Below are 22,150 nucleotides of genomic sequence, written 5' to 3' on the forward strand. Positions count from 1 at the left end.
CAAGTGCCCGCAGATCTTCGGGCAGCATCCTGAGCTGGTCTCTGCTGCCTGACCGAGCTGTAGGACTGCTCCTTCTCGCAGCTGATTTACAGCTCCCTGCACTGTACATGTGGTGCCGGCCTCCCAGGCTGGAGCGCCCGGTCCCGCAGTGCCTGCAGAGGAGGAGCTGGCTCCCAGCTGTTCCTCAGACCCCAGGGAACGATGCCAAAAGCTGTGCAGCTTCTCCCAGCACGCCAACCCTGGTTTTAAGTGCTCTTTCTGCTCCATCAAACTAAACCTGGATTTTCTCCTCTGGGTTCAGTGCACCTGTGTGCATCCTCCATCTGCAGCTTCACAGAGCTGGACCAGCGAGGAACCAGACTTCAGGTCCAGGATGTTCCTACATACAACTCGTGCAAACTGGGCACCAGGGCAAGCGTCAGCTTTGCTGTCTTTGTTGTTTAACCACCTGCTTCCCCGCTCATCTTCCTTCCCAGCTAAAGGGCAGATTCTGACCCCTTCCCCCAGCCCCGTTTGATGGTCTGTGTTTAACCCAAATGCCTCTTTCCCTTGGCAGCTCCATGGAAATCAGCTTACCCGAGGGGTTCCCCAGCCTCTCCCACTGGCTCTACAATCAAACTGACACTGTGCTCCAGGGCTTGGTGAAACAAGGGGACCCTCAACAGGTCATCGAGTACTCTCTGGCCCTCATCACCATCTTAAATGAGGTGAAGCAGCACTCTCTGCCCAAGAGGGGCCTCCAGAAGGCCTTGCAATCACCAGTAATGTTCTCTGGCCAGGTTTTGTACAGCAATGTAGGGAAATGACTAATGCTACATAAATCAGTGCCCATGCATGCTGGGAGCTGAGCTAGAGCTATTTTTGTGCATCAAAAAGAATAACAAGCTCCAGACACAGGATGACCAGGGAAAGCAGAGGGGCTGCAAAATAAAGCAGGGGTCCTAGAGAAGGCACTGGCCTGGGTGTCTTCCATGCAGCCTGCTTTTCTGCCCTCACATTCAGATAGTTTTTCCCCTTTACTGCCAACCTCAAGTCTAAACACTGAATTTAGAAACAGAACTCCTAGCCCAAATTCCTTGCACCTCCTTCACGCTTCCCTTGAGCCAGCCACCCCACTCCAACTCCGCAGGGCTGGAAACTCCCTGTGGCTGCTCAGGTGATGCTCTGGGTGCCGAGGAGACCTCCCTTGTTCGGACTGCTGAGCTAGGGCAGCTAAAAAGGTCTTCTGCCTGCTTCCAAGGCTCTTAATCCACAGTGCAGGAGCATCATCCTCCTGGCAGCATTCGCTTTCACTCCTACCTAAAGTAGGGCCCAGTCCCTCCATGCACATCTCTGTAGGCAGGGCAGGAATTTTGGTCTATACTCATGCTTTCCTGCCTGAAAAGAGCCTGCTGCCTGCCTGGAAGCCGGGCAGGGGCGATGCCCCTGAGTGCAGGCACTGTGCTTAGCTGGATAAGGACTGCACACTCCTGTACTACTTAGCTGTCAAGTGCAAGGCTGTTAAGATAATTGCTTGGAGAGCAGAAGTGAAATTGAGGACGTTCTACTGAAAAAATCAGCTCATTAGCTCACCCTCTTGGGGAGAAGCACAGGCAGGGAGATATGGAGTGCAGGGAAGAGGTGACTTCAGCACAGCTCGTCATCCTCTGACAGAACCTGATACATTTCCTCACTCTACCTGATTTTCTCCCCTCAGTACGAGCGATCCATGCTTCCAGAACCTGAAACTGGGAATGAATTTGAACTCCGGACCTGGACTCGTAACAATATCACAGAAACCTTGAACTCGCTGAACGTGAACACAGTCGACGATATCCAGCAGATCTCAGCTGCCTTGGCGCAGTGCACGGTACGTTCCCCATCGCCCCTTCCAGCCTCCTGCTCTTCCAGGTGCACCTTAGGTGCTCTTCAATTCTTGTTCTGCTTCCCTTCCCTGTCTCTCTCCCCCACACATACCACACTGGGAGGACAGGTACCGCTTGTTGACATCTTCAGGGTTTCTGTGGTGACGTCCTAAGTGGTGTCAGCTCTGCCTCTTGCTGTGCCACGGCGTGGGTAAGATGATGTATTCATGTGCTGGAAGACAGACCTGAGAACTGTGTGCTGCTTCTGTGGTACCAGCCCTGGCGTGGCGGCTTCCTAGCGAGTAGGTTCCTTCACTTGCAGATGGAAACTGCAGGACAGGCCTTGGCAGACTGAAGAAGCACTGGAATAAGTTGCTGGGGGAGTTGCAGAATCTCCGAGGACAGGCTGGACTCCATCAGGAGTAACAAGTAGAGCCGGACCTGCCTTGAGCCAGGGGCCAGCGCCAAGGACTGGCGTTCCTTCCAGCACTGTTTCTACCATACAAGATTAGAAACACTGCTCTGCTTTGCTGCTGACTGGAAGCGCCGCGTTCCCCAGCCAGCTCGCAGTTTCAGCTCCCCGGTGCTGGGGCTGCTGCCTGGTGGATTTAGGAGTGGCCTTATGTGTTTTGTCAGATGGGCAAAGGGAAGAGAGCCCAGTTATATAATGTGCTTGGGGTTTGGTGGTCAGCCAGTCAGCTCTGGCACGCTCCACCTCCCCGCCTTCCCAAAGCTTTGCTTTTGGGACTGGAGTCAGGTACCCTGGCCTTGGCTGCGCATCGCCGCCCCAGCCAGGTCAGCAGCCTCGCTCAGCGGGAACGGGCTGTCGTTGAGATGATGGGCAGACTACTGCATCCCACCCACAGCGTCCCTATTCCGCTGCTCCTTTCTCCGCTTCAAAGCCTGGAAACCTCAAAAATCACTTCTTTCTGCTCATCTTTGTTCAGGGATTTGGGGTTCGGCACATCCCATGCCGATGCTGGATTGCTTTGTGTCTGTCTCTCCCACATGCTCTTGCCTCGCGACTTGATCTTGCTGTGGAAGCTTAGGTCTACAAATAGAATTTTTGTTCCATGGGAAAAGCTGACAGTCCAGGATTAGTTTGTGCTCTGGATTGGAATGAAAAGCTTAGAAAAACAGTAATCTAGAATTTCCCAAGTGGTTGAGACTAGCACAGAGTTCACACATTTCTTTTCCTGTAGCAGTGTCAGTCAGTGCTGATAATTTTACCTACAGGGGAGAGGAAAAATCAGCATTTATTTCTCCTGGAGAGGGAAAAAAAAAAGTCTCAGTCGTCTTTGTCAATTCTCCTTCCTAAGTAGTAGCTCCCTTTGGGTGGTTCCTCCCCACAACTCTTTTTCTTCCCCACCTCCTTGATACCTGCCTGTGCCTTGTGGGCTCCAGTTTACACACTGTGCTCTCGCTTCTCATCGCTCAGAGATAAAAGTGGAAAAGGGGGAATTCTAGACCTGCAGATGCTGTTTTGGTTCTTCATCAAAACATACGGTGAATCACGTCTGAATCCTATGATGATTAAAAGAAAAAAAGATGAATAAGAGCTAGGAACGGGACTGTGGTAACAGCTTCCATGTGTTGCCTCAGTCCCTCCCATCCAGCCCTCGAGAGTGCGGGGAGCTCCAGGCCATGGCTAGAACATTCTGTTTCTTGGACACGTCTGGGAGCAGAGGGAGGGACATCCATCATGCCTGAGTGGCAGGATCCCTCCCACGGCTTTCAGGAGTATTTGGACACTGAAATGGATTCAGTAAGGGCTAAATCTTGCTTTCATTGAAGATAGCGAAGTGGATGCGGGAATCCTACCCAGGTCCTTCTGGTTGATTCCTGTAGGAATTCTGTGTGGCCCCAAAGGGGTGCTCGTGAGGTGCAACAGCAGGAGACGTGCTTGGTCCTCACAAGGGAGCTCCAGGGAACTTGAATATGCCGCTCTTCATGGCTCTTTTCCACCCTAACACATCCTCCATCAGACTCCTGCCTGTACGCTGGCAGGTTGTAGCATGGGGGGAGGTGGATGGAAGCGTCCTGAAGACACCACTGACTTCTTGGCATCCCTCGGTGTGAGCACTCTGTGGTCACCTCCCTGGGGCTGGAAAGAGCAGAGGTGACTTTCAGAGCCCAAATGGTGGTTGAACAAATGTGCTCAGGTCTTTGCAGGACTGAGCCAGCTGAACTTGCCTACAGCTGCCTTCATCCTTCCCTGGGACTGTTCCTGCTGAAGCAAACTGTGTTTCCCTTTGCAGGTCGTGAGCAAGGAGCTGGTTTGCAAGTCATGCCTGACAAGGACCTTGAATAAGCTGGAGACCATGATGACCATTCTGCAAGGGGAAACGACCCAGGGCACTGTGACACCAACGGGCATCGCCGACAACATCCTCAACATCACAGGTCAGTTTTGTCCATGCAGGAACGGGTGGCAGTTGGCCGGTCCCCCTGTGCAGGGTGGTGGGCAGAAGTAGGCTGAGGGAAGTTTTGCAGACTGTCTCCTGTACCATTAGGGGTTTGGCCTTTTCAAGCTGTTAGGAAAATTGCACCTAACGTTTGGAGTGTGGCACCCTGGTTCTTTCTTCTCCCTGAACTTTTCCCAGGCTTGCCCTGGCTTTGGCAGCTGTCTCTGCAGACATTTAATTAGGACAGTTAATAAACTCACTAATATGCCAGGGAATTCTCTTTAGTAAACAAGGAGTAACAGCTATGGCTTCCAGATGCTTGCCTTCCTGGCTGCAATCTGAGGAGGGTGCCAGATTTGACCGGGGCACCCATGAACACTGTGTGGAAATTCCCACCTGGTTACGCTGGGAGGAATCAGAGACACCTTCTCTGCACTCCTTGTTAGGTGTTTCTGAGTGTTCTCCGCTTAATAATGCAAAAACTTAGTAACATATGTTTGCTTTATCCATTCCTTCCCTGTTTCCCAATCTGCCATTCTAGTCACTATACAGAAGGAAAATAAAGCCTGTTGTGATTAAGTATTCACCACCAAACTTTGTAGATTAGCCGAGAGACTGCAGGACTTGCTGACAGCTCTATTTTTAGCTATGGGCTACTGAACGCTTCCAGTGTGGAAGGCCATGTGCACAGTGTAGAGTTGCAGTGAGGAGGCAGTAAGGAAAGACTGGTCTGATTGTTCTGGGAGAGTGTCAGCTGTTACCTAAACTGCAGCAGTTATCTAGGCTATTTACCACTTCCTCCGTTTGCACCTTTATTTCTCTCCTGGCAGGTGACCTAATTCACCTCGTCAATACGGTTTCCCAAGAATCCAAGCCCCAGGAGCTGCTCGCTGACTCCCACAATTTGCTGCTAGCTCCCAAAGCCTACAACCTGTCTTCCAGCCTGATGCGCATCCTCATGAAGTCTCGAGTGCTGAACGAAGAGCCCCTTGAGCTGGTGGGAGGCGAAATTAAGGCCACAGGCAAGCGGTCTGATCCCTTTAACTTGCTTTGCTACGAAAACACTCCAAACTGCCAGTTCTCCATCCCCCAGGCATTCAACACCACCCTTTCCAACCTGACGGATGTCGTTCAAGTCATGTTTCAAGTGGACTCCAATCCTTTCCCTTTTGGTTACATCAGCAACTACACCGTGTCCACAAAGGTCGCCTCCATGGAGTTTCAGACACACAACGGCGTGCAGATCCCCATTGGGAGCCTGGACTCGGAGAAAGCCATCACTGTAATGGTGTCAAACAACACAGATGCTGACAATCTCTCTGCTGGCACTGAAGTCGTTGAGGCAAGAACGTCTGTGAACCTAATTGTGACTATGGAGAGCAACAACAGAGAAGCAGGACTGCACTTCCAGCTCACTTACAGAGTCCTGAATGGTAGCGCAGACAGATCCAACTCTTTATGCTGTTTGCTCTTTCTTCCCGTGGGAGAGGAGGGCTGGGTGTTGCAGCAAAGGAGAGCTGTGTCAAGAGATAACTGGTCTGTGGGAGGGGATGTCAGGTGTAGCCAGCAAGTTCCGCGCTGCCTGCTTGAGGTTCCGGCTCTCACGGGCATTATCCAGTCCCTGCTGTAATCCTTGGCTACAGATTCTGGCACTGAGAAGCCTTTTGCTTTTCCCAGCCCTTCTGCTGAGCCACATTAGCACTGGAGAGAGTTTGTCCAGCCCCTCTCTTGGTCAGGTATGATGGCATCCAGAGCCTCTTGCTCAGGGATCCTCTGAACTTCAGGCTGAGACTACAGGCTGGAAAAGCATCTCTCCCGACTTTCTGCTTTTCTGATACTCCTCCCTGAACATCCACTGCTGGCAGCAGGCTTGTGGTCGAGCTCTTCCCGGTGTTTAGAAAGTACTTTCTGTTTTTTCTCCCCTTCCCCACGCAGATCACTACATTGCAAGCGAGCCTGAGCCCTTCATCATGGCTTACCTCCATCACGAACCAGAGCCCAACGAGCACAACTGCAGTGCCTCTAAGAAAATCGGCCTGGATGCCCTGGCTGGAAGTGACCACAAGCTCTACACCTTCTTCACCTCACCCAGGTAAGAGAAGCCTCCCTGGTAATCCCCGTCACCCACAGGCTGTCCCCTGGATGTATGTGAGGGATGCTGAGGGCCTTGCCACGGTTTGTATAGCAGGTTCCTTTGCAGGGCTGGTGCTGTTGTAGCTATCCGCAGTGCTCCTCTGTCCTCGGAGGAGACAGACAGCTCTCCTGGGCAGGGGGCTGCAAGCTGCTGTTGCTACACCCCAGCACTGGCACCTCTTCTGCCCCCGCACTCCCTCCTTCCCAGAGACCTGCTGCTGCTGGTGCCAGAGCAGCTCAGTGCTCTGTGATTTGCCTTTCTGATCCTGGTGAGGGAGGGTTCCACCTTTTTAGAGCTGTAAATCCTGTTCCCTGTGAGTGTCGTGACCCCCACTCAGGGCCTCTCCTGGTGATGTCTCCCCTCGCTTCCCTTTTCTCTGCTCACTTGCCTGATGCCTGCTGTAGGCTGTTTGACTGCTGGTTGTCCAGGCTTTCATCCCCCTGTGCGCTTCCAATCCCAGAGCTGCCCATCTTTACCAGGAGGCTTTCCCCAGAGGACTCACACTGACCTTTGCAGGTTCAGGGCTTGCTTCATGCAGCTGATGAGACCATTTCCCAGCTTAAAGCACCACACGCTAGCCTAGTTCCTGATCTGCAGCACAGCCTTCACAAAAGCACCTCTGTCCTCAGAGCTCATCTTCCCAACGTGTGACCAGAGGAGAGCACAGGTTCCCTCGTGGGCTCCCGTCCACCCGGTGTGCCTGCTTGGAGCGTGCCAGGGCTCAGTGAGCTCTGCTGTTGTGCTCTTGGGTTTTGCAGCAAAGCTCCCTTCTTTTTATCAGAGCAGTCATTCTTGTAACTTCAGTTGCTGCTTTGCTGCCTTGCCGTGTTTGTCGGTGCCTTGTGTTACTTAGGAGCCATTCCTAGGCATTATCTGAGAAGAAAAGATAAGCAGCTTGGGAATAGATGGGGCAAGAGTGGAGCCACTGTTGTGTAAGTTGACACATCTTCCATGGCTTTTGGTAACAGGATGCTTAAAGAGGGATTAATCGTTTTACTAAGCAAATCCACTCTCAGCCAAGAATCACAGAGTTGCCACTCACAGAAGGGTGGGTGAGAGAGCTGTGCCAGCACAGAGAAGAGGATGTGCAACACAGTGCTCCAGGTGCTGAAATAATACAAAGATAAAAAAGAATTAAAGTGGCCTGTAGAACCCCAGAGTTTCTGCACAGCTCAAGGGCAGTGTAGACGACACCACGTTCACTGGGTTTTTCCCCTTCATCCTGTGCACCGACATCCATCCATCAGAACGGGCTTCGTGTCCCATTAGCAAGAGTGTTAATAAAGTTTCCTTGCTGTCTTTCCCTTCTCCAGAACTGATGACACCATCCAGAAATACTACTTCAACATCACAAACCATTTCAGCTGGTCCCCGGTGGAGGTGACTCTGGGGCTGTACACCTCCCTCTGCCAGTACTTCAGCGAGCAGGAGAAACGCTGGAAGACAGAAGGCATCATCCCGCTGGAAGAGACCAGGCCAGACCAGGCTGTGTGCTTAACCCAGCACCTCACCGCTTTTGGGGCCAGCCTGTTTGTCCCCCCAAACTCCGTCCAGTTCATCTTTCCTGTGAGTAAAACAAAGCAGAGGCCGTGCAGCATTGCCGCGGGCTGAGCAGGTGGTTGTCACCTAGAGGAAGGCCTCGGGCTCCCGTCAGCTTCACGTGGCAGCCCACCACAAGCACCTGAGGGCCTTTGGGGGGCTGCGGATGGGCACAGCTCACAGAGGGGCTGTCTCCTCTCATCACGAATCCCAGCTGCTGCTGCTAAAACCAGATATTTGCAAATGGCTTCTTTTCTCTATTCTGGACACCTCGCGGTGCGTTCGCCTCGTAGTGAGATGCCCAACGCTCCTCCCAGCTCTCGCCCAGCACTGTTTTACCCCAGCGAGCTCGCAGCAGCCAGCTGCTCCCCACCTCCCAGGGGCGTTCAGGCTCTCCCGAGCTCTCTCGGTGTGATGTGAGTGGGAGCAGAGAGCTCTCAGCAGCTGCTGCAGCAGCTTCAGCCAGCGGCGTGGTACGGTGTCTCTGTTTGCCTGTGGTGTCGCGCGTGTGAACGATGAGTGTAGCCAGGAAGGAGGCAGCGTGACTCCTGGGGAATGGGGGGGGGGGGTCCTCCTGAGGAAGGAGGGCGCCTTTCAACGTATTTCTTTTCTTCTAGGCTCCAGGCCCAGGTCTCAACTACATCGTTCTGCTGACGTGTGCCGTCTGCTTCGTGACCTACTCCGTGGCTGCACTGATCGTGCACAAGCTGGACATGATTGACATCAACCGAGTGGGGGTGATTCCCTTCTGTGGGAAGAACGGGCTATACAAATACGAGATCCTGGTGAAAACTGGCTGGGGCAGAGGATCAGGTTAGCCCACGGTCTATTCCTGTGCTTGGTTCCTAGGGTGACATCTGTGTAGCTCCTCCGAGATCTCACCTCAGCATGTCTTGCACCAAATGTTCCCCTGCAGCGCCCAGAGCTGAGCTGGTGTTTGGAGCAGCACTGAGCAGTCAGTTCAGGGCTTCCCACAGCATTCACGTTTTTTTATTGTGTGATGAATGGGGCAGGTCAAGAGCTGTGGAGAAGAGCATGCTGCCCCACCGCTTGCTGCTGGGGTGGGACAAGCAACTGCTGCTGGAGGGGACCACCCAGCATAGAAATCCCCCCACCCTGCTTTCCCTGACTGGACTGTGGTTGCAGGAACAGCCAAGAGGCAGCGATTGTTTCTCTCTTCTGCCCCTCTCCTGCAGAAGCAACCAGGCCTTGTGGGCCCTTTAGATGGACCATTTTGCTGTCCTCCAGCATCCATCGCTTTGATCTGCCGTCTGAATCTTTCCCAGCGGCATGAAGGCAGACAGCTTGGCTTTCTGATCTGGGGCTGGGTTTGTAGCTAGAGCTGCCAGAAACATCATCCTGGACTTGGAAATCCAGGCGGTCGGGGTGTGAAAGCTCTAAGCAAGGATGGAGGTGGAGTGCCACTGTGACACTGCCAGGAACATGCTCCCGTTGGTCTTAGTGTAACCACTGGTTTCTCCTGGAGCCACCCCAAGAACCATCCAGGTTGAGCAGGTGGACCAAGGAGCACATGGCAACTGGTACCGGAGGGAAGTCAAAGAAAACAAGTCTTTCAACTACTTGGTAGAAAAAACATCCAGAATAAACATCTCCTCCCGTTAGGGTGTTAGCACGGCAAGGAATGTCAGATTCAGTCCCCTCCAAAGAGGAAAACCATGAGCGTGCCAAGGTCCACGCAGCAGACCGGTCTGAGCAGCTGCCCCCCAGGCTGTGTGTAACACTGTCCCTGGGAGCGGGGTGGCTGTTGAACGCGTTCCTTCCTCCCGAGTCTCCGGGTGGCCCCTCCGAAGGGACACTGCAGCTGGCAGCAGGTCGCTGGCAGGAGGGCAGGGCTGGGGAACAGCCCCGCCTTGGGTGGACTTCCCTAACTGAGCCCCCTTGCCTCTGCCAGGTACCACGGCCCACGTGGGGATCGCCCTGTATGGTGTAGACAATAAAAGTGGTCACAGACATCTGGATGGAGAAAACGCGTTCCACCGCAACAGCCTCGACGTGTTTCAGATCGCAACGGAGCGGAGTCTGGGGAGCATCTGGCGCATCCGCATTTGGCACGACAATAAAGGTGAGCCACGAGCGGGCAGGCGGGGCAGAACACACCCCGGGGCAGAACCAGGCTCTGCTCTGCCTGGCACCTGGGCCCAAAGCCTGGACTAACCCTGAGGGGAGACCACGGCGACCTGCTGGCTTGGGCGGGGGGGGGGAAGATGTTGGGGAGGGACGTGGAGTCTCCATCACAGGGAAGTCTGCAGACGGGTCAGCTGTAATCCTGTACCCATAGGATGCAGCTGTGCTGAGCACTGTGACAGTGTCTCTAAATGTCCGTACAGCCTCGGAGGTGACCTGGTTTTTCTCTTGGGGACTGTTCAGGTCCCACCGATGAAGATAGTGTCATGGGGTAACTGCTGCTGGCCCATTGAGGGGCTCTTGTGTTGCCCTCTCAGCTTTGCAGGTTCACGCAGAGAATGTCAGCCAGGAAACACATTTCTCCCATCTCTTAACTTCTAGGACTCAGCCCCTCCTGGTACCTGCAGCACGTCATAGTCCGGGACCTGCAGAGCAGCAAGAGCTACTTCTTCCTGGTGAACGACTGGCTGTCGGTGGAGAGCGAAGAGAACGACGGCATGGTGGAGAAGGAGGTTTATGCTGCCAGTGAGTGCTCGGCCCCTGGGGCTTGGGGCTGGGATGGCTGAGCAGCGTGGCTGTTCTCGGTGCGTTGAGGAAGGGCCCACAGCAGGAGACTGCAGAGCGACCACTGAGCCTGCACACTGGCTCTTCCTCTCTGCACGGATGCCTTGCGCAGCCCAGCGCTCTGCAGGGTCCCTTGTGCTAGAGGACGAGGCACAGCGAGGACCCAGCAGGGCAGGAGGAACTGTATATGTGCAGTGGGGGTACTTGCTTGAGTTTCAGCCTGCGAGGAGGGACTGTGGCAGGCCCAGCCGGGTCCCCTCTGCGCTGCAGCTGGCCCTGAGGGTCTCTCTCTTCTTGTGCTCAGGTGAGACGGAGCTGAGGAGCTTCTCCCGGATCTTCGTAGCAGAGTTGCAGCGAGGTTTCTTTGAGAAGCACGTCTGGCTGTCCATGTGGGACCGCCCGCCTCGCAGCCGCTTCACCCGTGTCCAGAGAGCTACCTGCTGCTCCCTCCTCATCTTCCTCTTCCTCTGTGCCAATGCCGTGTGGTACGGCGTGGTGGGGAACATCCACCTCAGGTGCGCTGCGTCCCTGGGTGCTCTGGCCAGTCCCTTGCCTCCTCAGGGCCCCTCCTGCACTTCCCCTTACCTAGGGCGGGACAGACCTTACATCTGCTGGGAATCAATCGCTGCCTTGCTCGTGGCCTTGAGTCTGCCCTTCCCATTCCAAAGAATATGGGACCAGGACGCGGATGATGGATGACCAAGGACAAGCTGAGCAGCTTTCCCCCTTACCTGGTTTTGCTGCGTCATCTGTTAGCACAGCCCATGCTCGTTTCTGTCTCTGCACATCTCAAGTGCCAGGCTGTGCAGTTTTGTCTCACTCCTTGCTGAGCTGGCAGCCCGGAGCTAACCCCTGCTAACACCGGTCTCTGATCTCTCTTGATTCTCTCCAGCAACGGGGCCATTTCCAACCTGATCCCTGTTAATGTGGACACAGTGGCTGTTGGTCTGGTGTCCAGCGTGGTGGTCTACCCTCTCTACCTGGTCATTTTATTTCTCTTCCGGATGGCTCGTGGCAAGGTAACGAGGAGAAGGAGTTGCAGGCTGCCCAGATGGGTGTGATGCTACCAGGTTTACTCATCTGAGGCTAGATTCTGCCTTTGTGGTACATCACTTCAGCTGGTTTCTGCACTTTCCCAGTTGTGCTTCTGCTCTGTCCTGCACCATGGCCAGACCCTTACCCTTAGCAAGTCTCTGCCTCCCTCTCAAGCTGGGAGCAGCCCCAGATCATAGAGGGACAGATTACTGCCTGGATTCTGACAGTGTCCAGACAGAGACCAAAAGTGCAGATTTTAAAAGCTGTTAAGGCACTTACTCCCTCTTGATTTCAGTGTGTGATAGACACCCAGATGCCATTTAAGGGTATGACCCTTTGCTGCACTGGCAGGAGCTTGAGAGATGCTCAGTGGAGCATTGCTAATGAAATGCCTGCCCTGGGTACAAATTCAGCTGTCTGAGCAGAGCTGTGGTTAGGCAGCTGTGAAAGGATTAGCTGGGGATTTAATGACTAGTTAGGCACAATTAGCAGTCCCATTAAGTACTGCAGCTAGCTGCTCGGTGACTGATGAGGAGCAAATGTGTCTGATATTCCTTGTTCCTGTAAGCACTCCCCGCTTTGCAGGAAATTGTAAACTCAGGGGGCTTCGTGGGAACGTGTACCTGGGACAGCCTAGATGGCCCAGGGCTGTGGTTGGTGTGGGACAGTGCCCAGGAGGCAGTGGATGTGTGTGTGCCTGTTCTCAGCCCTGGGATCCCCCCAGAGCTCCTCAGCAGAGCAGGGAGCTGATGGGACCCTCTGAGCCACCCTGACATTGTCACCTCTGCCCCTCGCTTTTCTGCTCAAGCCTCCCTGTCTCCTGCAGGTCTCCATCAACCACACCCTGACTCACTCCGACCAGCAATCCTTGGAGATCGACAACTACCTGGACTCCTCGATCCTCGACAGCTCCTTTCCCACCTTCCCTGGGCTCCGGGCAGAGGTAACCTCCTTCCCACCCAAAAGCTGGACAGGCTGCACGGGCCTGTGTGCTCCCCTGCACGGACACAGTGTCTGTCTCCACCTGTCAGTGCAAGAACAGATGCACTCAAGTGCCTCTGGCAAAGAGGGGTGATGGGGGGGAGCCCCAGCCCTTCATCTCTCTGCTGCATCTCTGCCCAGGCCAGTCCCAGGTACTGAGCACAAGCTGTCTCCAGCTACTGCTTTGTGTCTGGGAATGTGGATCTTCCTGGTGTGCCTGGGTGTCCTCTCTAGAGGAGAGCAGGCTCCTGGAAGGGGTGGACCCAGGGCTCAGAGCAGCTCAGGCTCCAGGTTTCCCGTGACCCGTGTTGTCGATGTTAACAACGCGCTGTTTTAACCAGGCACAAACCAGTGTCATCTGCCTGAAATGCCTCCGCTTCCTCCACAGGCCTTCTCCGAGCAAACCAAAACAGATTTGTTCTTGGAAGACTCCAAAAGGTAAGTAGGTTTCTGAGGACGGAGCAAGTCGGAGTTTAGTGTAGTTTCTGCTTTGGCAGGCTGGGGTTGTGCTCCCACAGCTGTTTCTCTTCCAGGCACTCCTACGCACTAGCACAGTTGCTTTTCTCACCCTTCCTGTTCCCCACACGTACCTGATGGCCCCCATTCCTCTGTTTTCCTGCAGCCTCGTGCGCTGGCCCTCCAGCGAGGCGCTGCTCAGCTGGCCAGACCTCCTCAGCGACCCCTCCATCATGGGCAACACCATCCAGAAGCTGAAGAGAGGCCGGGCCAGCCGCCACCTTGGGCTCGAGGCCCCGTTGGCAACCGAGGAGGACAGCTTGTCACTTGGTGTTCACCAGGGGCAGCCTCGGTATTTCTCTGCCTCAGGTGGGTGTGTGGGTAGCATCGCTCTGTGCCAGGGGTTTGAATGCCCCGGGGAAGTTCAGGAAGAGCAGTCTGGTCCCTTGGCTGAGCTCTGGAGAAGGCAGAATAGCAGATTCTGCCACCGTCACTACTGGCTTCAGTTTGGAGGGCGAGAGGAGGAGGGTCGTGTTTTCTTAATGGGGATTTCAGTCTGGGAAAGTAGAAATCCTGATGTGGCTCAGTCCGAAGCGGGTGGTCACCAGGCTGCCGGCAGACTGGGAGCAAAGAGAGGTGTGTTCCCAGGGGACCTGAATGTTTCAAGCAACCGGCACTTCTTCACTGGTTGCAAAGCCGCAGCGTGTCTCTGAGCCTCTGTAAATGGCTGGAGAAGGAGAACTTGGCCTCCTACACCAGGAGTTTCACACCAGGCTCTGCAGCCAAGCTGCAGATAGACAGGAGCTAGAAGACTGGGAGGAGGGAAGGGCTATTCCCACAGAGAAGGACCTGGCCCTCCTCCTCCCCAGTTCCACCGGTGTGGCTGAGCCCGGGCGGTGCAGAGCCGTCCCCCAGCGCGGTGCTGGGCTCCTGCCAATGCTTTTTGCACTCTGTCTGCAGACGAGGATCTGATCCGGCAGATCCTGGCGGATGGAGCCAGCGGCATCTCCCACTCCCAGGACCTGGGGCCGTACATGAGGGCTGAAACAGATCTGATCTCAGGCCTGTAAGTATTCGGGGAGCGGAGTCCCCCGCTGACAGGGCCTTGTCACGACTCACTGTGTTCTTGCTGGCCATGATTCCCGCAGCTCCCAGAGCCAGGGCTCCAGGAGGGCACTGCCACCCTTCCAGGAGCTGCCTGGAATATCCCCTTAAAGCCCCAGCTGAAGACGTGCCTCTGGAGCTTTGTGGACTGGTGACAAAGTGCTGGGACACGGGTTTGCTTCGTGGCACTGATGGGAGGGAAAAGGGGGTTGAACCTCTGTTGCATTGCTGTGCCCAGAGCACCCTGACCAGCACCCAGCCAGACTGGGAGCTTGCTGCTGGGTAGCCAGTGCAAACCGGTGTATCAAGCAAGGGGAAGGACTTTCAGCCCTCCTCCACGAGATGCAGAGCAGAGTGTCTGTGTGCCTGGGCCTGCTGCTCTAGAATAACATGCTTCTAACTGGTCCAGGGTTGCTGCGCTGGTGTTAGCACTGGAGTTCAATCAACCCTGGTGCCAGCCTGCTTACCGCAGAGCGGGCAGCAGCACGGCTCACCGGTACCAACCCTTTGCCTCGGCAGGTCCAGCGTCTTTGGGGAGAAGGTGGAGACTGTCATGATGCAGAAGCTGAACGACAAAGGCCAGAGCATGGCACCTCCTCCCAGGGAAGTGAGCAGATCGGCCAAGTCAACCTGGACAGGTACCAGGGTGCGGGGAGGGGGGGGGGGGGGGGGGGGCAGTGCAGGGAGAGGGGCTGTCGCACGCAGCAGCGCTTGGGAGGCACGGGCAGGTCAACAGAAAAGGAGCCTTAAGAAAAGCTGCTCCGTGGCTTGGGATGTATTTGTAATTTCCTGACAGCTTCTCTTGGAGCCTGAAGCTCAGAAAGCGCCAGGCCACCACTTGTGCTGCGACAGTCCTACCGTGCACCCTGGGGAAGCTCCACTCACTGCTTCCCCTGTTACCCTGCTCTCTGCAGCCGTCAGCCCCTTCACCCCTCCAGCACGAGAGAGTGAGACTCTCTGTATAGAACCAGAGGGGAAAGGGAGTCAAATGCCAAGGAAAGTTCAAATCAACAAACAAAGAAGAGAAGAGGTGCTTTCTGCTGGGTTGTGCAACACAAGAGCTGGCCAGCTGGGCTTGCACGAGGCGGGGAGCAGGTTGCCAGGCCCCGCAAGGTCTGGGGGGGTGACAAGTGCCCAGGGGAGAAGCTCAGCATCGGTTCTCTTAGCATGAGCTCCTGGCTTCCCAGGGCAGGCTGCAGCGCGGGAAATTGGACGCAGCAGCAAGTTGCCCTGTCTTTACGTTGTTGATTTGCACGGGTGGGTGAAAGAGGCTGCGCTGAGCAAGCCCCGTGGCGGGTGGCTCAGCAGTCTGCAGCCAGCCAGGGCAGCTAATTTTTGTGGCTTGTCCACGGGCGTGACAGCAGCTCCGCCAGCCAGGCTGGGCATGCCCAGCATCCTGGAGGGGGGCTCTGAGAGAAAGCAGGGAACCCATCCCACCACCCCGGTCAGGATCCCATTCCCATCTCCTGCCCGCCGTTGCCTGCAGATGGGAGAACTGCTCTTCTGAGCCTGGCTGGCTCTCAGTGTGCTGCCTGTGCCGCTGCTTAGCGGGAGACGTTTGGGATAATCCCTCCAGACTCACCCAGGACTGGTGGCAGGCTCTCTGCTGGGGTCAGTGGTGTGCTCAGCCCTTCCCGGGCCCGTTGGGACCCTTTTGCGGTAATGTTTACACTTGTTTTCCCTCCTTCCAGTCGCAGACCAAACGTTCAGGAAGCGCTTGCTGCCACCCTGGTGCTCCTATCTGGCTCACGGTATCAGCCTCCTCCTCTTCGCCACCTCCACGGGGGTCTCTGTGTGGATCGGGGTGGGCTTTTCCTCCAGCGTTGCCCTCATGTGGCTCATCTCAGGGATATTCAGCTTTCTGGCATCCTTCTTGGTCTGGGAGCCCCTGAAGGTGAGGATAACACGAGTACCCAGGCACGTAGCTGTGCATGTGTCTGTATTAGCTGTATAACATCTTATCGAGGTGCTAATCGAGCCCTGCAGGACACTCTGTGGGTTGAATACTCTTTCCCATCTTGGTATCCCTGCGGGAGGGGGAGGATGTGTGCACCAGCAGTAGGAAAGGCAGGGCGGGTGGCAGTTCATTTCGGAGGTGGTCTGGCTGCTCCAGGAGCTCTGCCGTGCCCGCTCTCGGTGCGGAGGGGCCCGTGGGACCTGCAGCCCACGGCGGGTCCGGTGGCACTGCTTGTCTCCCCAGGTCCTGCTGGAAGCCCTCTACTTCTCACTGGTCGCCAAGCGCTTGCACCCAGAGGAAGACGATACCTTGGTGGAGCATCCCTTTGTGGAGCACGTTTCTGAGAAGATCAGCAAAGTCCGGCCCCCACAGGGCTTTGCCCTTTTCCAGGCCAAGGAGGAGGCCAGGAAGGTCAAACTGCTCCACAGGATGCTGAAGGTAAGGTGTCTCCTGATGCCTGTGGTGCTAAGGGAGGAGGCAGAGTTCTGGCTCCAGGAGCTGAGATGCATCCTTGCCTGGGTCCTGCCAATCCTGAGCTAGTTGGTGCACATCTCCGGTTTCTGCCTCAGCTTTCCCATCTGTAAAAGACTGGTAGTGACCTTCATCTTCTCTGGGAAGCTGGGAGGTGGCTGGAAAGCAGAGGAGTAAAGGGGGTGATTTGGAGCAGCTGGTGTGTTTGACTCCGTAACTCAGGTGTTTCAGGTTAGGGCAAGGTTTGCAGGGTGGAGTAGACACCAGCTTCTACAAGAAAATTAATTAGTTGAGTCTTGTGAAACTTATAACCCCCTGTCTAGGAACAGAAGTTTCAATCTGTTGGTAGCTCATTTGGTACTAATCCTCCACACTTGTGCTCGGAGTGCACAGCTGCTTTAACCGAGTCAAGTTATTAACTAAGTGATTTCACTTCAAAGGATGGAAACCCCCATAACTGTTGCATAAGCTGAGCTGCCCACCTGTAGGAGCTCGTACAGGGAGGTGGTGCAGTGCATACCAACTGAAACATGTGCAGCTGGGCTGGATGCTTTGAACAAAGAATATTGTTACGAGCCTGGGGTCTGGGTTTCATTACAAACTGCTTCACGTATGGAAAAAGAAAACAGCATGCTCTGGGTCCTGATCCTGCTGCACGGTGGGCAGCAGGCAGGGGAAGGCACGGACCTGCTGCAGCACTGGGCACCAACCCCCCGCCCTGTGCTGGGGTTCAATCCCTTTCTACTCTCTGCTCGCCAGAATTTCCTCATCTACATGATGTTCTTGCTGGTGATCCTGCTCACCAACTACGGAGACGCCTCCCGCAACAGCAGGGCCTTCCTCTTGCAGAGCTCCATCAAGCAGCAGCTGGGCAGCAGCGAATTCCTCCGCATCAAGAGGTAACTTATGATGGGGACGGGGAGGAAGGAGATGCTGCTTTGTATCAGAGAAGCTGTGCAGGGCTGCAGCGACAGTCTGGGGAGCAGGCTGGGGCTGGCTCTTGGGCTTGTGCTCCAGTCACTCCTGGAAGAGGTTCTCAGCTCTGCGGGGAGCACTGGTGCCCCTCCGGGGAGCACTGGTGCCTCTTTGGAGCCGGGCATGTGCGCACGAGCACGGCGTGGCAGTGAGCAGGTCCCCTTCAGTCCCTGTGTCTTCGCTTCTCCCCTGGAGAACAGAGGGGACTGTGAGGGTTGAGAGCTTTGATTTCTTTGAATTTCAATTATTTCCTCGGTGGGAAGGGACTCTGTGAATTACAAATGTTTATCCTTCTGTGCCTGGTCTAAGGACACAGGCTTGCTCCGTCTCTAAAATTTACAACTGTAAGGTTTAGCCATAAACAGTGTCACAAGAAGCAAAAATAACTTCTCGTATAAATAGAGAGTCCTTCCCTTCCTTGCTCTGCCCATATGGTTTAACTAGATTAAATTTCCCCAGCTGAGTTTCCACACCGCTGCAAACTCCAGCGGTCCAGACTGACATCGGAACGGCTGCCTGGGATTAACGGCGTCTTTGTACCCGTCTCATTACAGACCCCTTGTTTCTTCTGTGCAAATAGACGTGGCTTGTCCGTGCCACGCAAAGTCACAGGCTTTAATTGACCACAATATAAATCAAGAATAATTCCAGTGAACTCGGTGAAGTTTCTGGGATGAAAGTGGTATAAAGGGGGAGAGCAGCAGAATCTGGTCCTCAACCTTTTCCCCTGCCCTGCCACAGACCCACTGGTCTGATCCTCATCCAGGTGCCAAGTGGATTCAATCGCCTTTAGGCATTGCATGTCAAATAGACGTTTTCCTGACCCCAGCCCAGCTCTTGGAATGGATGGGAATGCTGCCTGTGCCTGCTAGCCAGGCACCGGGGAGGAGAGCAGCCCAGGTTCCCCCCCGAAACTCGGTCCCCTGCTCCAGGTGAAACACGGATGGGACCTGCAGAGACTGCCCGAGCAGAGCTGCCCCAGGAGCTCTGCCTCTCCCGCCTCTTCCCGTTGCAGGTCGGATCAGTTCTGGGTCTGGATGTCTCGGGTCTTCCTCCCGTACCTCTACAACAACCGCTCGGGTCAGGAGAGCCACAGCACCACGCTGGGGACGGCCCGGCTGCGCCAGCTCAGGCTGCAGGAAGGTGGGTGGTGACATTCCTGGAGGGGTGAAATGGCCCGGCTCCGGATGCGGCTGGGGCTGACCGAAGCAAGGCAGAGGTTACGGAGGCAGGTTTTGCTTTGCAGCGTGTGTATTCGCGTGCCTCTGGCTCCGCTCCTGCAGAGAGGAATGGGGGGGGGGGGGGGGGGGGGGGGGGCGATGGGTCCTGGGGGTTTAACACTGAAGAGAGAGGTTGGCGCGGTGCGCCTGAGGCCGTGGAGGTGGAGGGGGCTTGGGAAGGGGGGGAGCCGCTGAGTGCGAGGGCTCAGCTGGGCTCCCCGTGGGATTGAGGGGGTTGGTCTCGTTCCAGGCGAGTGCCAGCGCGGCGCCTGGGACATCCTCCGCGGCGCGGGCAGGGCTGCCAGCAGGAACTGCACCGACCCGCGCAGCTTTTCTACCGCTGACTACGCAGCCGGCTGGGAAAGGGCAGGCGTGAACGTGACGGCAGCGTGGTCCTACTCACCGCCCGACCTGACGGGGTAAGGAGCTGCCCAGCCTGCCCCTATACACCCCCTCGCTCCATCTGCCCGAGGCACGGCATCTTCACTGTTGATTCGGTGCCCAGGGTGGTTCCAGCCCCCCCACCCCCCCCTCCTCAGTGAGGCCAACTGCAGCCCCTGAGCCTGGCAAACACAAACACACACACACACACGGAGAAATGCCGGAGGCCTTCCCTGAGCGTGTCCAGCCTGGCAGCGTGAGAGGTGGGAGGCCCGGAGGTGCCGCTCACCCAAATTCCCTGGAGGTGTGCGTGTCACCTGGAGCTGGCTGAAGGGCAGCGCCGCGGACGAGCGACACGCCGAGACGGGTTCAGTGTGGGTGATAGAGCATCAATCACCGTGTGTGTTTATTGGTCCAGGGTACATATATTTATACAGACAACGCTAATTATTATGCCTACTAGTCACTAGCTGATTGGCTTAAGCTCTAAAGGTCGTATTCGCACGGTCCACCTACTTGCAGTTAGCTTACAGCACAAGCTTCTCATAACACTAAGTTTCTCATGTTACTATTTCTAATTCCTGTTGACTTGTTTTCGATACACGACAGCACTGTAACACAATGTTTCTCAGCCCACCGTTACCATAACACTGGGTTTCTCAGACCCCTATTCCTAATTCCCCTTAACCTGTTTTCGACACACCACGGTACACAGGGCTGAAGCGTCCTTGACATTCCTCCTGTATCAGCAGCTGCGAGCAGCTGCAGGCAAACCCTAGTGAGGCTCAGCATCAGCAGCTAGAGCAGGCTCTGATCATACAATTGCTCGGTGGGCTCAGGACCCTTGTCTCTGAGCCATTCTCCAACACAGCACGGCGCTGCCCTCGGGCCCAGGGGCAGCGGGTTCAACTCTGCAGCTTCAAGGGTAGAGACAAGCTGCCCCACAAGGTAACCCGGCCACCCACCAAGGCCACAGAGCACTTGCTTTTTGTTAGTGGGTTCTGGGAGGTCGGCCTTTACCAACCTACTGGACATTAAATCACCACTGGTTTCTGCTCTGGTTTGTTTCTGGGTGCGTCGTGGTCAAAAGCCTGGGACACCACAGGGCTTGGGGCCGTTCTGAGGTTGGGGGGGGGGGGGCTGAGATGGGTCAATGCGCTTCCATAATTTGTCTTGTGAAAGAAACAACGAGGCAGCTGTCCCTCTTGGCTGTGCAGCACAGGGGTTGAGCTCTGCGTCTGCACGCTGGCTCCTGGTGTTCCACGCGGGAGAGCGCACCGGTGGCTGCTCTGTCCTTCGGCTCTCACCCCGTGGCTCCTCTTCCTCTGCAGGGTCTGGTACTGGGGTTACATCTCTTTCTACGATAGCAGCGGTTACGTCCAGGAGCTGGGGGCTTCGCTAGAGGAAAGCAGGGCTCAGCTGAATTTCCTTCAGCAGCACACTTGGATCGACAACATGTAAGTGTGGCAGGGGCGAAGGAAATGTTCTGCTGTCACCCAGGGGTGCTGCTGGAGTGTCACAGGGGCAGAGGCTCCAGGGTCCAGCAAAACGGTGGCACCAAAGCCCGGAGTTGGTGTTGTCCCAGCGCCCTGAGCTGCTCTTCTCCCCTCCACAGGAGCCGGGCGGTGTTTGTGGAGCTGATGCAGTACAACCCCAGCGTGGACCTGCACGCTGCCATCACCCTCCAGCTGGAATTCCTGGGGGCCGGCCAGGCCATCGCCGCGGTCACCATCAGCCCCTTCCCGCTGCTGCGGCTCAGCGCGGGGGTCACGCTGCAGCTTCTCATGATGGTCAGTGTGTTATTTCCCCTCGGCGCTCCTCGTCCCCTCCCGGTCACTGCACAGAGGGCTCTGGGGACCCATCGCCCGGGCTCCCAGGAGGGCAGCATTGGTCACTGCGGCCTGAGGCCCCTTGTCCCCCACGCGTGTCACCACGCTGCTTCCAGGCCTGGATTGCACACAGCAAACATCCCTGGCACCGCTGAGGGGAAGGAGATTCCTCCTGGCTGGCAGCAGATGTTGTCTCAGCCCTTTTGTTGCCTCGAGCTCGCGCCTTTCGCTGTGGAAACTTGAGGCTTTTGTTGTTCTGTCCTCGGCGGGGACGTCAGCCAGCTGAGCTGTGTCCCCAGAGACCCTGCCTGGGCCCAGGGTGCAGTGCAAGGGGAGCCTGGGCGCTGCCACAAGCGCACTGGATGTGGTTTGGGGAGCGTCACTGCTAGGGAGGAGGGAGCAGGGCTCTGAGGAAGGCCTGGAAGGACTTGGGGGTGTGCTCCAGCTGTAGGCTGGCAGAACTCAGCCTAGTACGTGGGGCTTTTGCTGTCCTGGGGTGCTGCAGGGGGGGCCCCCAGCGCAGCCCAGCGGTCAAGCGTTGCCCTCCCCTTCCCCGGTAACCTCGCCGTTCCTCCCCCAGGTCTTCCTCATGATGTTTGTGGTCTACTTCGTGGTGTCCGAGTCGCTGTCCATCAAGAAGGAAGGCAGAGCCTACTTCACCCTGTGGGGCAACTACGGCCAGTGGGTTTTCATCCTCCTCACCACTTGCACCGTGGTGGTGCACCTCAGCCAAGCCACCCTCGCCGACCAGCAGTGGCTCAAGTACCTCAACAACCGCAAAGGTTTCACCAACTTCTACCAGGTGGCCTTCCTCAACACCGTCTTCAGCACCTTGGCTGCATCCCTCCTCTTCCTCCTGACTGTGCAGGTATGGAGAGGGTCGAGTGGGAGCGGCGTGTGGGCAGGGATGTGTGTGCTTTGGTTCTGGGCCAGCTTCACGCCCCGTCCCGTGGGCAGCAAAGGGCCCTGAGGTAAAACCGAGTGGCAGGCGGTGGTGCTGCCGTGCCAGGCCCCGATCTGCAGGACGGAGGTGGTGGGCAGCGATGCCACGTGCATCTCTGCTGCAGCCTTTTGGGGGTCTCAAGCCTCTGAGCCCTCAGTTCCTTTGGG

The 22,150-nt window shown here is 56.0% G+C and overlaps 1 protein-coding gene across 2 annotated transcripts in view; it reads left to right on the top strand.

Annotated features, from left to right (window-relative positions):
• Window positions 1-22,150, top strand: part of PKD1 (polycystin 1, transient receptor potential channel interacting) — a 98,756-nt gene that overhangs the window by 70,906 nt on the left and 5,700 nt on the right. For both annotated transcript variants that reach the window (XM_042798293.1, XM_042798294.1), the window contains 24 exons: window positions 557-707; window positions 1,697-1,849; window positions 4,103-4,247; window positions 5,080-5,682; window positions 6,185-6,341; window positions 7,697-7,949; window positions 8,540-8,735; window positions 9,835-10,005; window positions 10,449-10,592; window positions 10,936-11,146; window positions 11,524-11,650; window positions 12,493-12,609; window positions 13,036-13,085; window positions 13,270-13,472; window positions 14,064-14,169; window positions 14,727-14,845; window positions 15,899-16,101; window positions 16,408-16,602; window positions 17,395-17,534; window positions 18,626-18,753; window positions 19,081-19,249; window positions 20,543-20,668; window positions 20,827-21,001; window positions 21,621-21,908. In XM_042798293.1, coding sequence (XP_042654227.1) covers window positions 557-707; window positions 1,697-1,849; window positions 4,103-4,247; window positions 5,080-5,682; window positions 6,185-6,341; window positions 7,697-7,949; window positions 8,540-8,735; window positions 9,835-10,005; window positions 10,449-10,592; window positions 10,936-11,146; window positions 11,524-11,650; window positions 12,493-12,609; window positions 13,036-13,085; window positions 13,270-13,472; window positions 14,064-14,169; window positions 14,727-14,845; window positions 15,899-16,101; window positions 16,408-16,602; window positions 17,395-17,534; window positions 18,626-18,753; window positions 19,081-19,249; window positions 20,543-20,668; window positions 20,827-21,001; window positions 21,621-21,908 — 4,330 coding nt within the window. The remainder of the gene's footprint in view (window positions 1-556; window positions 708-1,696; window positions 1,850-4,102; window positions 4,248-5,079; window positions 5,683-6,184; window positions 6,342-7,696; window positions 7,950-8,539; window positions 8,736-9,834; window positions 10,006-10,448; window positions 10,593-10,935; window positions 11,147-11,523; window positions 11,651-12,492; window positions 12,610-13,035; window positions 13,086-13,269; window positions 13,473-14,063; window positions 14,170-14,726; window positions 14,846-15,898; window positions 16,102-16,407; window positions 16,603-17,394; window positions 17,535-18,625; window positions 18,754-19,080; window positions 19,250-20,542; window positions 20,669-20,826; window positions 21,002-21,620; window positions 21,909-22,150) is intronic.

This window comes from Tyto alba, unplaced genomic scaffold (assembly GCF_018691265.1).
Source record: "Tyto alba isolate M040663 unplaced genomic scaffold, T.alba_DEE_v4.0 Super-Scaffold_28, whole genome shotgun sequence".
Classification (NCBI taxonomy): domain Eukaryota; kingdom Metazoa; phylum Chordata; class Aves; order Strigiformes; family Tytonidae; genus Tyto; species Tyto alba.